This window comes from Macaca mulatta, chromosome 12 (genome assembly GCF_049350105.2).
Source record: "Macaca mulatta isolate MMU2019108-1 chromosome 12, T2T-MMU8v2.0, whole genome shotgun sequence".
NCBI classification, from domain to species: domain Eukaryota; kingdom Metazoa; phylum Chordata; class Mammalia; order Primates; family Cercopithecidae; genus Macaca; species Macaca mulatta.
This window is the reverse complement of record NC_133417.1, coordinates 145,745,793-145,760,104: the sequence shown is the minus strand read 5'-3', so window position 1 is coordinate 145,760,104 and position 14,312 is coordinate 145,745,793. Positions and strand designations below refer to the sequence as shown.

General features: G+C 52.9%; 1 protein-coding gene across 7 annotated transcripts in view; it reads left to right on the top strand.

The window, feature by feature from the left end:
• ANKMY1 (ankyrin repeat and MYND domain containing 1) overlaps positions 1 to 14,312 on the top strand; it is a 94,161-nt gene that overhangs the window by 20,408 nt on the left and 59,441 nt on the right. For all 7 annotated transcript variants that reach the window (XM_077958018.1, XM_077958016.1, XM_077958021.1 and 4 more), the window contains exons 5-9: positions 2,278 to 2,750; positions 5,695 to 5,911; positions 6,279 to 6,443; positions 7,753 to 8,249; positions 11,290 to 11,461. In XM_077958018.1, the coding sequence (XP_077814144.1) occupies positions 2,278 to 2,750; positions 5,695 to 5,911; positions 6,279 to 6,443; positions 7,753 to 8,249; positions 11,290 to 11,461 (1,524 nt within the window). The remainder of the gene's footprint in view (positions 1 to 2,277; positions 2,751 to 5,694; positions 5,912 to 6,278; positions 6,444 to 7,752; positions 8,250 to 11,289; positions 11,462 to 14,312) is intronic.

The following is a 14,312-nucleotide window of genomic DNA, read 5'->3' as shown; positions in this document are numbered from 1 at the left end:
GGTAACTTATCAGCAAATCTGGAAACTATAGGTAAAGAAAGGAAAAACAAAATGCCTTGAAACGGTTACCCTGGGCTTGGCTGCAGGGTCAGGGTGGGGGCCTGACTGAGGCCTCTTGCTGGTCTCTCTGGGCCTCATCACTTTAGCCAACCTCACATTCCTCAGGCTGCCATGAGATATCGGGAGAACCCGCTCCCGATGTTTAACGTGGGTTCTTTTCTATTTCCTGAGTGTCTCGGCTGGGTTGAGAAATAAAGGGAAAGAGCACAAGAGAGAGAAATTAAAGCTGGGTGTCCGGGGGAGACATCACATGTCGGCAGGATCCGTGATGCTCCCCGAGCTGTAAAACCAGCAAGTTTTTATTACTGATTTTCAAAAGGGGAGGGAGTGCACGAATAGGGTGTGGTCACAGAGATCACATACTTCACAAGGTAATACAATGTCACAAAGCAAATGGCGACAGGGCAAGATCACAGGACAACGAGGGGTCCCAGAAGCAGAACCACGGGGTCCAGGTTGTAGCCCCCTTGACCTCAACACTAATCATGGGGACTCTTTTCTTGCTGCTGCCTCCTTGCCCGTGGCCCCCTTTTCTTGCTCTACCCCCAAGTTTTTCCTGGCCCACCTGATCAGGGGCTCTCCTCAGGGGCTCTCTGAAGCTCCTGGGATGAATGTGCAGCCCCCTTGCTATGCCCACCAGGCCCTCCAGACCTGCCAGGTACCTGCCCATGGCCCAACCTCACGTATCACTTCTCTCCACCTCCACCCCACTGAGCCACCCCAAAGGCTCTTCTGGAAACAGTCCCACTGCCCAACTCCCTTGCAGAGCAAAACCAGCCTGAGCACGCTTTCCTTCATTTCATTTTCTACCCCTTCTTCCAGGCTGCAAGCTGCCGGTGGGCAGGGGCCTCATGAAGCCGCACATCCCCAAGCGCCCAGCCTGGGGTTGCAGCTGGAGATGCTCAGGCGGGTGTGTTGTATGGGTGGTGTATTAGGCCGTTCTCACGTTGCTGCAAAGAAATACCTGAGGCTGGGTAATTTATAAAGAAAAGAGGTGTAATTGGCTCATGGTTCTGCAGGCTGTACAGGAAGCATGGCTGGGATGGCCGCAGGAAGCTTCCAGTCATGGTGGAAGGTGAACGGGGAGCAGGCACATCATGTGGTGGGAGCAGGAGCAAGTGGGGACGGAGATGCCACATGTTTTTAAACAAGCGGATCTCGCGAGAATGCCCTATCATGAGGGCAGCACCAAGGGGATGGGGCTAGACCATTCATGAAGGAGCCACCCCTGTGATACAGTCACCTCCCACCAGGCCCCACCTGCAACACTGGGGATTACAATTTGACATGAGATTTGGGTGGGGACACAGATCCAAACTACATCAGGTGGAGACGAGATGGGAGTTTCATAGATGAAAATGCGGGCCCCAGCGGGGGAAGCATCCCTGCCACCCACTGTTGCAGGCCTCAGTGCCTTTTCCTGTGCTGTCTCCTCTGCCCACTGTGCCCTCCAGGCATCCTTCAACGCCATCTCAGGAAGACACGCCTCCCCTGGGCAGCAGGCCCCTGACTGTGCTCCCTGCCCTGGGCTCCTGGCAGTGGCCCCTCACTGGTTGTTTTGTGAGGCCCTCCTGGATGCCTTCTTCCTCTCCTGCACTGTGGTCTCCACTGCCCACATGCAAAGGCCTGGGAGATGCTGGGTTCCCGGAAGCGAGGATTGGCTCCCTTTCTTCCTCTGTCCCCCTCTTTCTCCTTCCCTTTCCTCCTCCCCTCCTCCCCTCTTCCCTTTGGCCTCCTCTCCTGCTCTTGCCTCCTTCCTCCTCTTCCTTTGCTCTGTCTCCTCCTCCTCCTCCTGCTGCTTCTTGGATCATACCTGACCTGCTGCCTGCACACTTCGTCCCCACCCACTGCTGCCCCGGCGTGTCAGGGTGTTTGGGCTGGGTTCCCTGAATTGAACCCACACCTGGCGTCTCTGACATGCTTTCACCATGAGACCTCCATCATGTCCTCACCTCAGAGGCCACCGAGACCTCCCTGGCCGCCCCCTTGCCCCTCCATGTGCTCTCTGGAGTGCCCTCCTTCCTGTCCCTCGGGAGAGCTGGTCCGCCTCAGCCCCTGGGCAGCACAGCCTAAGCCTCCAGAGATGTTGACTGGGTGAATGCATGCATTTCTTGGGAAAGTTTTCTTTTTTGGGATTTCTTTTGATGTTACAAGCCTGATCACAGCATGCAGCTGGGTCGTGCCATCTCTCCTCGGCCTATTGCACTTCCTTGGCAGGGGCTGTACAAAGCGGACCAGCGGTTTGGGCCAGGCGTTGAGACCTACCCTGACGGCAGCCAGGACGTGGGGCTGTGGTTCCGGGAGCAACTCATCAAGCTGTGCACCCAGATCCCCAGTGGCTTCTCCCTCCTCAGCTACCCTGAGTTCTCCGGCTTCCTCACCTACAGCCCTGCCAGGATCAGCCTCTCAGAAGAGGAGCAAACAGAGTGGGGACTGCAGGAGGAACAGGACCCCTTTTTCTATGAGTATAAGCGGTTTCTTCTGAATGACAACCTAATGCTGCCTCCAGAAACGTATGTCTACTCGACTGACTGTGACCACCTGCCCATGACAAGCTCTTTCCGCAAAGAGCTGGACACCTGCATCTTCCTCAATGAAATTCCTCCGTTCGTTGACGATGGAGAACCCTGGTTCATAATCAATGAGACCCCTTTGTTGATCAAAATCCAGAAGCAAACTTACAAGTTCAGGTGACCAGTCTGCTACTGCTCCTCCCCCAGGGCCCTGCACTGTGCAGGCTGCCCCTAGGCAGGTTCCTGCGGCCCCCAGCCAGCTGCCACTGAGGGTGCTCCCTCAGGGTAACCTAAACACGCTCCTCCCATTAAGTGACTGATGTGGGCCATAATGAAGGGAGGGAAAGCCCCTGCTGGCTCGAGCTGGGAGACAGGCTGGGCCCTGGGGCCCTGGACGTCTGTGCAGGGGAATGAGGGTCTCAGGATCCCACCTGCCCACTCTTGGGGACAGGAGTGATCAGGAGGTGGATTAGTGAACATGCAGCCAGGGGAGTCCCAAGGCTGGTGTGGAACCTGGGGCAGATGTGGCTGGGGAGAAGCTTCTGAGTCCATGGAGCTGCAGGTGAGTCCTGGCCCTGGGCCCTGTGCATTTCCCCTTGTGCAGGCCGTAGCTAGTGCCCTGCCGTGACGATTGCGTCAGCACCTAGGTGTTCCATGGGCCAAGTCTCCTCTCAGGGTTGGCATGGAGAGCAGGGTTTGTTGTTACTGTTATGTGGTGGTAAGGGATCTGCCTGAGAGCCAAGGGTGGGAGCACAGGGCAGTAGTGGTGTTGGGGCCCAGCCAGGCCTTCGACTTGTCCAAGGATGGCATGAAAAGATGCTCTGCTCTGTTGGTCTTCCAAAAACCCTCCTACCCTACCCAGCGCCCCAGGAAAGTCAGCCACCACCTAAGGAAAAGTGTTTAATTTTTTTGGTGGGGGGGCACAGAGTCTCACTCTGTCACCCAGGCTGGAGTGCAGTGGTGCAGTCTTGGTTCACTGCAACCTCCGGCTCCTGGGTTCAAGCAGTTCTTTGCCTCAGCCTCCAGAGTAGCTGGGATTACAGGCGCCCACCGCCACATCCAGGTAATTTTTGTATTTTTAGTAGAGATGGACTTTCACCATATTGGCCAGGCTGGTCTTGAACTCCTAACCTCATGGTCCACCCTCCTTGGCCTCCCAAAGTGTTGGGATTATAGGTGTGAGCCACTGTGCCCGGCCGAAGTGTTTAATTTTTAGAAGTTAAAATGTTCAAGAACACTTTAATTCCTTTCCTAAATATTGACCTCAGATGTCACTAAACTTTCAGAATGCATATTTTCTGAGAATAAGTGGCTGTTTTTCATTTATCAATCCATCCACCCACCCAATCACCCACCCACCTACCATCCAATCCACCCATGCAACATCCATTCATTCAAGCATCTGTTCATCTACCCACACACCCATCCATTCATCCGTCAGTTCATGCATGCAATGTCCATTCATCCAGCCATCCATTCATCTACCCACCTACCTGCCCATTCATCCATCCACCCACCCATTCAGTCATCCATCAATACACCCATGCAGCATCCATTCATCCAGCCATCCATTCATCTATCCACCCACCTACCCATTCACCCACCCACCCATCCATTCATCTATCAGTCCACCCACACACCTACTCATTCATCCACCCACTTACCTATCCATTCATCCATCAATTCATGCATGCAATATCCATTCATACAGCCATCCATTCATCTACCCACCCACCTACCCATTTGTCCACCCACCTACCAGTCCAGTCATCCATCAGTTCACCCTTGCAACATCCATTCATCCAGCCATCCATTTGTCTATCCACCCACCTACCCATTAATTCACCCACTCACCCACCTTTCCATCCATTCATCCATCAGTATACTCATGCAACATTCATCCACCCACCCACCCCTTCATCCATCAGTCCACCCATGGAACATCCATTCATCTAGCCATCCTTTCATCTACCCATCTACCTACCCATTCATCCACCCACCCACCCATGCAACATCCATTCATCCAACCATCCATTCATCTACCCACCTACCTACCCATTCATTCACTCACCTACCCATCTATCCATCCATCAATCTATTCATGCATCCACCTACCCACCCATCCATTCATCTTTATCAATCCACCAATGCAGCACCCATTCATCCACCCACCCACTCATCCATCTATTCATCCACCCGCCCATCCATCCACCCTCCCACCTACCCATTCATCCATCTTCCCACCCACCCGTCCATTCATCCACTCACCCACCCATTCATCCATCAATTCACTCATGCAACATACATCCACCTACCCAACCATCCATCCATCCATCATGCAAACATCAACTGGGCTTGTAATTGTTGACAGTTACAACTGGTCTTCCTGTGTGGACCAGGCTTGTACAGGGTGAGTTACAAGATAAGGCAGGGAGTGGCAAGAGAGATAGAGCCTGGGCATCCCCCAAGAGACCCTGAGCTCCACCACAGGTGCCAAGTGATATGTGTTCTTTACTCGTCACTTGCATAGCAGCCTGGGGCCCCGAGACCTGCCCTGCCAGCACTGTGTAGGCAGAAGACTGTTAGGTACAGAAGCAACTGTAATGCACAGGTTCTCTATTGTGAAAAGAGGTTGTGTACACACCAGGAGGCATCAGTGTTGTGTGGTAAGCCATGAGATATGCGTGTTGTCTACTCAGACAAAAGTGTACGAGCAGAGGGTGGAATGTGGGTGTTGGTACTGAGACTGGACCCACATGTATGTTGGCCTCCTTCCTACCCAGCACCTTTGCTGTTACAGCCCATTTCTTAGCAAACACCCAGTGACCCAGATGAATGAGAGATGCATGGGTGTACTCGCAGCCAGCACATTCCTGCTGGGACAGACATGTAGCCCAAGCATCTTGACGTCCAGGTGGCATGTCCACACCGCCATGTGCAACCTAGTGGATCATGAGCAGCTGGGGGTGCAGCTGCCAGCACTCAGGATGCCTGAGGAGTGAACAGTGGGGGGCTGAGCCACAAGAAGGGGAGGCATTGGAGGGAGGTGGCCCAGCTGGACCCTTTCTCGTGGGAGGTGCAGAACCTGGTCTAGGACCACTGAAAGTTGTTGTGTTGCCAGGAACAAGCCGGCTCACACCAGCTGGAACATGGGCGCCATCCTGGAGGGGAAGCGCAGTGGCTTTGCACTCTGTGGGCCCAAAGAGCGGCTTTCCACGGAGATGATCCTAAAGGCTGAGGAAGGGAACCACGACTGGATTTGTGGGATCCTGAAGGACAACTTTGCTAGTGCCGACGTGGCGGACGCAAAAGGCTACACCGTGCTCGCTGCGGCTGCTGTAAGTCCCCAACCCTCCTGGCTGGTACCCGCAGGAGCTTAGCTGTAAGGGTCACACATGTGGGTGGCCCTCTGTGGCCCCCTCTGCAGGAGCAGAGCTGAGGTACATGGGGATACTGATGTGTCCATACCTCTGCCTCACCGTTCAGCAGAAACCCCCTCAGCTGAGTGTGACACTTATGGTCTTGTGGAGAAGGGTTTGGGGCAGAGTGCCCATTCCATTCCTCTGTCCCACACTTGTCCCTTTGCTAAGCTCCCGAATGAGCACCGGTTCCTGCCCTGCCATGGGGTGGCCTCATGAGGGCATCAGGACGCCCAGTGACCCTTCCCAGGCGCATCCTCCTGAGTCCCGCCTCATCTCCCTCCAGACTCACTGCCACAACGACATTGTCAACCTTCTCCTGGACTGTGGGGCCGACGTGAACAAGTGCTCAGATGAGGGTCTCACGGCGCTCAGCATGTGTTTCCTCGTCTACTACCCTGCCCAGTCCTTCAAGCCCAATGTTGCTGAACGGACCATGCCCGAGCCCCAGGTCAGCCCCCGGTGGTCACCACACCACCAACTGTCCCCTGTTGTCTTCTCTGTCTCTCTAAGTGTCCACTGAGCCTCCTCCGTCCTCCTGTGTGCACCAGGCTTGTACAGGGTGAGTTATAAGATAAGGCAGGGAGTGGGCAAGAGAGATAGAGCCTGGGTATCCCTTAACGGAGCCTGAGCTCCACCACAGTTGCCAAGTGATTATGTGTTCTTTACGCGTCACTTGCATAGCAGCCTGGGGCCCCGAGACCTGCCCTGCCAGCACTGTGCAGGAAAGGGGTACTGTGGAGGGAGAGTGGGCATCCATGACAACGCCCCCAAGATGGGGCTGAGAATCTGCATGCCTAACAGTTTCCTGGCAGTACCGATGTTACTGAAACACCAGGGGTTCAGTCTCAGTCCTGCTGCTCGCTGCACAGAAAGCCAATCACTGAGACGCCAAGTATTGCCAAGGAAGAAGGCTTTAATCGGGTGCTGCAGCCAGGGAGATGGGAACTCAGTCTCAAGTCCATCTCCCTGACTGACTAACACCAGGAGTTTAGGTAGCAGGAGAGAAATGTAACAATGTGTAAGAAAACAGGAACTAGGACAAGGCAAGGAGACATCTGGTGTGGTGATCTGGTGGGTTTCAGCTCTCTGATGCTTCCTGAAGGTCCTTTCCTGAGGAAGGAACTCAGATAAATACGAGTTTCAAGCTTTAACAGAAGAGTCGATTTCTATGTTTATCCAAAAACAACTATCTGTGGGACTCTTGGGCTGGTTTCAACGATGCCTCTGGTCCAGGGGCCACACTTTGGGAACCATGGCTCAAAACACAAGCAGATCAAGGGCAGTGCCATGTGACAGAAATAAAACGTGTAATTGAAATTTGGGAGGTAGCCACGTGAAAAAGTAAAACAGGTGAAATTAATTTTAATATATTTAATTTAGCCTAATGTATTCAAAATCCAATCATGTTGGTGTATGATCAATAAGCAGCATCATTAAGGTATTTGCCTTCGTTTTCCAACCTCTCCTTCACTCCTAAGCACCTGGATGTGGACGGGCCACATTTTGTGAGCTCAGCAGCCATGTATAGGGCCATGCAGCCTGGGGTGTGGCCTGGTCAGGTGCAGGCTTCTGTGCGATACCTTCACAGGGTTTTTTTCCCCTCTTTGAGGGTTTGGGGAAAGCTGCCCTGGTCTTTTCAGCCTAGGTGCTTTGAAGACAGCTCTAGGCCGTGGGCATTGGTCCTTGCTGAAGAAGGTCCTAGAATGAGGTTGTCACTCCAATTTCTTCTAATGACACTTTTTTGGTTCTTTCCAAAGGAACCTCCAAAATTCCCAGTTGTTCCAATCCTTTCATCATCATTCATGGACACAAACCTGGAGTCTCTGTACAGTGAGGTGAACGTGGCTTTCCAGGGTAGCTGTGAGCTGAGGCCACCGCCAACACCACCGCCACTGCCACACATCTTGGGCAGCCAGGAGGGCGGCCACTCTCAGGACATTGGGCAGCCTGGGGAGTCCGTGGAACACAGGAGCAGCTCTCTGAAGGGGGACTCCCCGTTGGTGAAGGGCAGCCTTGGCCATGTGGAAAGTGGGCTTGAGGACATACTGGGAAACACAGACCGGGGCACTCTGTGCAGCACTGAGACGAACTTTGAGTCCAACATGTGTGTGTGCAACTTCTCCATCGAGCTCTCACAGGCCATGCTGGAGAGGAGCGCCCAGTCCCACAGCTTGCTGAAGATGGCCTCGCCCTCACTCTGCACCAGCAGCTTCGACAAAGGGACCATGCGGAGGATGGCGCTGTCCATGATTGAGTAGGTCCTGGTGCCAGGGGGCAGGGGTGGAGGGCCACCATCAGGGCTGAATCCTATGCACAGCAGACCCATGTCTCTTCCGTGTGCCAGCGGGAGATGTTGTGTCTGGAGATATGTGTCTGAATGCGTGAGCATCCCTGTGTTGGTGCCTCCACGCCATGGCCGAGCCTGTGGGGGTGCTACAGTGACGGGCTGTTTTCAGTGCCACCCCAGCCCTGCTTTGGCCTTTGGCACTGGCCTGAAGTGTCTCTGTGGGAGCCTCAGCAGGGGCCACAGTCCAGGGGTCCTGTCCTAGCCATGGTGCATGTGAGTGACACCTGCCTGGGCAGCCCACACATTCCTACTGCCCACCCTGTCTATACCAGTGTGTCTCAAAATGTGGTCCATGCACCCCTGGGGGGTCCAAGACCCTTTCAGGGAGTCTGTGGGTTCAAAACGATTCTCTTGATAACCCTGAGACTCTGTTAGCCTTCTCCTTGTGTTGACATTGGTGGATGGTATGAAGACAGGGAAATGCAGACCACCAACCCCCAGCCTGCAAGGCAGCAGTGCCCAGCCTGCATGGGGGCATGGTATTCCTTCACCGCGATGTGCACTTGGGAGGATGCCTGTCTCACTGAAGAATGCCTTTGACAAAGCAGAAAAGCAATGACGAATTGCATTAAATCTTGCTCCTTGAGTATACACCCCTCGAATATTCTGGATCAGAAAACACGGGAAGGACACTGATGTGCATCTGCCATAGACCAAGGCACACCGCTTCTGTGCAAGAAGCGCTTCCCCCAGGGCCAGAGTAGCAAATAGAATGTGGTGTCTTCCTTAACCTCCTGCCCCATTTTTGATCAGAAGAATGACCACTGGTATGTGGCTGTTCATTCTCCTGAACACAGCCTGCCGCTTTAAGGAAAACATATGACACTATTTGTTGCTGGTGAAATTTACATTTTCAAGTGAAAAGCAGAATTTTGGACACTTGTATCCACCACCAAGACCTTCATAGCTTCCTTTGAGACGTGGGTATTCAGAGGTTTTTCGGGTGAGATGGCATAGCAGAACTTGGCCACACAGCCAAGTTCTGATGTCGAACCATCGCCAGGTGGATGAAGATCCATTGACAGTGAGAGATGGGCCCGTGGGCTTCAGTGCAACCAGGTGTGGAAGGCTGGTTGATGAGTGTCCAGCTCCACCGGGTAGCTAGCTCACCGCCCCCAGCCTGGGTAGTTCAAACAGGAAGACCATGATGATCAGAAAGGCTGCTCAAATACTCCTTCATCCAGCCGCATACCTGGGGGAAGCTGGGTCTCCACTCACTTCCACCAAGGCTGCAGCAGAGCAGATAGGGGAATCCAGCAAAGGTGGAAAACAGTGCCACCCTTCTCCCTAACTGGTTTTGCTTTGTAAAATAACTTTTTGTGACACTATTACTTATTGGTAACATGCAGTGGGTTTGTTATGGTTAACAAGTTGGTGAGCGGTTATTGAGAGGTGAAGCCAGCCGAGCTTCTGGGTTGGGTGGGGCCTTGGAGAGCTTTTATGTCTAGCTAAAGGATTGTAAATGCACCAATCAGCGCTCTGTGTCTAGCTAAAGGATTCTAACGTGCCAATCGGCACTCTGTAAAATTGCACCAATCAGCACTGTGTCTAGCTAAAGAAATGTAAATGCACCAATCAGCACTCTGTGAAATGGACTAATCAGTGCTCTGTAAAATGGACCAATCAGCAGGATGTGGCCAGGGCCAAATAAGCAAATAAAAGCTGGCCGCAGTCCACCCCCCTCGCCACCCTCTTTTCCCCAGCCAGTAGCGGCAACCTCCTTAGGTCACGTTGCACGCTGTGGAAGCTTTTTTCTTTGAACAATAAATTTTGCTGTTTGGGTCTGCACCACCTTGAAGAGCTGTAACACTCGCTGTGAAGGTCTAGGCTTTATTGTTGAAGTCAGTGAGACCATGAACTCACGGAAAGGAAGAAACTGGACACATCTGAAGGAACAAACTCCAGACCCACCATCTTTAAGAGCTGTAACACTCACGGCAGGTCTGTGGCTCCATTCTTGAAGTCAGCAGGACCAAGTACCCACCAGAAGGAATGCATTCTGGACACATTTTGACAGTTTTTGAGCTTTACCTAGTAGTGACAGACGAGGAGAGCCAGCACCCACATGAACACAGTTCTGCGGGCTTCAGAGTGGTAAGGGTCTGGATAGGGGTGTGGACACTGGGGGCTGCTGCTTAAGGCCAATCTAGTTCCCGCAGCTATGATTCTGTGCCTGCTGCAGGGTCAGCGAGCTTGGCTGGGTCCTACACCTGCCCTGCACGCACGGTCATTCCCGCTGCCACCTGGGCCCCCTACCCCCAGCCCCTTCCTCCTCCCTTGAGCTTCTCCCTCAGCCCTGCATGGCTGCACAATCCCCACCCACCTGGCCCCAGCCTCTCCTGAGGCGCAAGTACCCTCCGGAGGCACAGCTTCCCCCTGAGCTGGCCAGCCTTTTGCTCAGTGACCCCTCAGAGGTGTGTGTGCCTGTGTGTTTGTGTCTTTGTGGCGTGAGTGGTGTGTGTGGTTTGAGTGTGTGGTGTGCTGTGTGTGTACTGTGGTGTGTGTGCTCTGTGTGGCTTGTGTGTGGTGTGCTGTGTGGTTGGTGTATGTGTGCTGTGTATACTGTGGTGTGTGTGCTCTGGTGTGGCTTGTGTGTGGTGTGCTGTGTGTGGTTGTGTGGTGTGTGTGTGCTCTGGCGTGGCTTGTGTGTGGGGTTGTGTGCTGTGTGGTTGTGTGCTGTGAATGTGCTGTGTGGTGTGCTGTGTGTGCCGTGTGTGTGTGTGTGTGTGGTGTGCGCTCTGGTGTGGCTTGTGTAGTTGTGTGGTGTGTCTCCGTGTATGTGTGTGTTGTAGGTGTGCGCTGTGTGGTGTGGTGGGTGTGTGTGTGGTTGTGGCACACACATACTCCCTACAAGCCCCTGCCCAGTCTCGTTGCTGGCATAGCCCCGTCCTGGGCGCAGTGCAGGTGCCTGCCCTCCAGGGGCCCACAAGTGTGCCCTCTTTTTCAGGCGGAGGAAGCGCTGGCAGACCATTAAGCTGCTGCTGCGCCGAGGCGCGGATCCCAACTTGTGCCGCGTGCCCATGCAGGTCCTGTTCCTCGCGGTGAAGGCCGGGGACGTGGATGGGGTGAGGCTGCTGCTGGAGCACGGGGCGAGGACCGACATCTGCTTTCCCCCGCAGGTAGGAGCCTCTGCGGGCGGGCGCCGGGATGAGCTCAGACTCTCGGGCACAGGCCGGGCAGCTCCTCGCTCCACCTCGGCGCGGAAGAGCGGGGTGGGCTCTTGCAGGCGACCACTGGGCTGTGTTGGTGATGGGGCGCCGGAGTGGGGGATCCCACAGCCCGCTGTTCCTCCCATGTCCCCAGACAGGATTTGGACGCTGTGCTAGTTTCTAGAGTATTTCGCGATCTGTATAATGTTTTCCCAGTGTTGAAGCAAACTCAGGGGAAGCGCGTCCTGAAGTCCCCTTGGAAAGGGGAGACTTGTGTTCAGGAGGAGGCGGGCCCCCTTTCACCCCAGGCTCAGCATCACAAGGACACCAGCAGCGGAGGCAAAGGGTTTTGGTGCTGAGATTTTATCTTTACCACAACAGATCCAGCCGGCAAAATATTTAGCTGAGAAAAAAATCTTTGAAGGGGAATCTGATTTTATATTTTCTTTCTTAAGAAGTGTGAGTCCTGTGCCTGCTAAGAGACACAGCCTGTGCCTTTCCCAGAGGATGGCATCCCCCTCTGAGGCCACGCCCACCCGTGAGCAAGCAGCTTCACAGGGCATTTTGCTCTGGAATAAATTAGCCTGCTAGTTCTTCGAAGAAAGTTTAGTGTTTCTGCTGAGTTTCACTGGGGACTCAGGGCTTTATGGGCTTTGCTCGTTCAAACGACTCTCCTTTTCCCACCTGTCCCCCTGGGCAGTGGGCATCCCCGTGCCTGGCCCCAGATTCCCGCAGCCTTCCCCACAGCACAGCTACTGGAAGGGCTTCCTTCCTGGATTTCCACTGCTCTGGAATGGAATCAGTCACTGCCCACGACTGCGTCTCCTCTCAGAGGCATCTGGAGTGAGGCCAGGCTTCCCTTGCAGCTCTGTCAGTCCATGAGGGCCTCGTTAGGCTGCACAGGGGACAGGGCAAGATGGAGGTATGGCGGCAAGCGTGGGCTCACTGTGGCGTTTCCTGTTCACTTTAACATGACATTGTCTGTTGTGTTTCATCCCTTTGCCTGAACCCTTGTTGTTGTTCTTTCTCTTTGTGTTTTGAAGGGCCCTACAGTCATTTCTCTAATTTAAAATCTAGACTAACCCTATCACAATTTTCCATTCAGTGCATCCACCCATCCACACTCAAGAAATGACTGCTGTCCACAGTGGCTGTGGAGACTCCAGATGGATCACGAACTGGCACCAGGGCCACCTTTGGGTGCCCCCAGAATAGGGGGCCCATTATGCAGACACATGATGGGAGTCTGTCCACTTGGCTGTGAAATTTGCTTGTAGATTTTTTCTTCTTCAGTTGTGTAAACACTCGTCCATCGTCCATCGTTTCAGCACTTTACCATATTCACAGGGTGTTGATGGGGTGAGAGCTGATGGCTCTCTCTGGCCACCAGCCTTGCCAGTTGTCACTCAGGCGGCATCGAGTGTTTGAGGGCAGGTGGGTCTCACTGTCCAGGACTCTTAGTGCCCAGCCTTGAAAGAAATTAAACTTTTCTTCCAAGTGTAAGGTTACACAGAAAATAGAATTTTTGGTTTAAGACTCAGGATAATTTCATAACTTTTTAGGTTTACTGATCGGACTCCATTTTTGAAACTGATTAAGGTCACAACCTTTAAACTGGGCACAGACATCCTTCACTGACTCACTTGTTTATTCATCTGTTCATAGCTGATCAGGAATGTATTATTTACACATTTATCTTTCAAATAGAAAGTTTTTTAGCAATTAAAATATTTGAGTGGGTTTGGAAATGAACATGTCACCAAAACGCCAGGGGTTCGGTCTAGATCCTGCTGCTTACCGCACAGAAAGCCAATCAGTGAGACGATGGGCACTGCTGGGGAAGAAGGCTTTAATCGGGTGCTGCACTAGGGAGAACAGATCATTCTCAAATCCGTGTCCTCAACAGACTAAAATTGGGGGTTTACATAGCAGGGAAGAAATGTAACCATGTGTGGAAAAGTAGGAATTAGGAGGGCTAAGGAAAAAGAATTGGTCAACAGGAAGCTGGTGCTCCCAGAGGCAGTCATGATGGATGAGGGGTCTCGGGTCTCACTGTCCAGATGCCATGATCTAGTGAGTCCCTGTTCCTTGATACTATTTAGAAGGCCTGCTGGTTGGTTTCCTGAGGAAGGATCTCAGATAAGACAAATGTAACTTTCTCAAGTTTTAAAGAATGGAAGGGTCAATTTCTATGTTTATTTAAAAGAAACCATAGACATCCATTCTAAGGGACTACTAGGCCAGTTGCAACACCCTTCCCCCATTTGTCAATTCCTCAGTCATGAGGAATCAGGCCATGGATCCGTCTGGCTGCTTCATGCTGAGGAGGGGCATTGTGGGCAGCTCCACACCATGGGTAACCCTGCGGCCACCCAAGAATCAAAGGTTAATCTGATACTAGAGTTTTTTGTAAAACACAATCTTTCTCTTTCCAGTCCCCCACTTCCACCAAAGGCAAATCACAGCAAGACCAACCTACCTGCAAAATAAGCTTCACACAAAGTGCAGGAAGATTACTCACACAAAGTGCAGGAAGAATTATTGTTTTTTTTTTTCTTTTGAGACAGGGTCCCACTCTGTCACGTAGGCTGCAGTGCAGTGACATAACCATGGCTCACCGCAGCCTCAACCTTCCAGGCACAAGTGATCCTCCTACTTCAGCCTCCAGAGTAGGTGGACTACAGGCATGTATCACCAGGCCTGGCTAATTTTTAAAATTTTTTGTAAAGACAGTCTCACTATGTTGCCCAGGCTGGTCTCAAACTCCTGGACTCAAGCAGTCCTCCCACCTTGGCCTCCCAAAGTGCTAGGGTTACAGGTA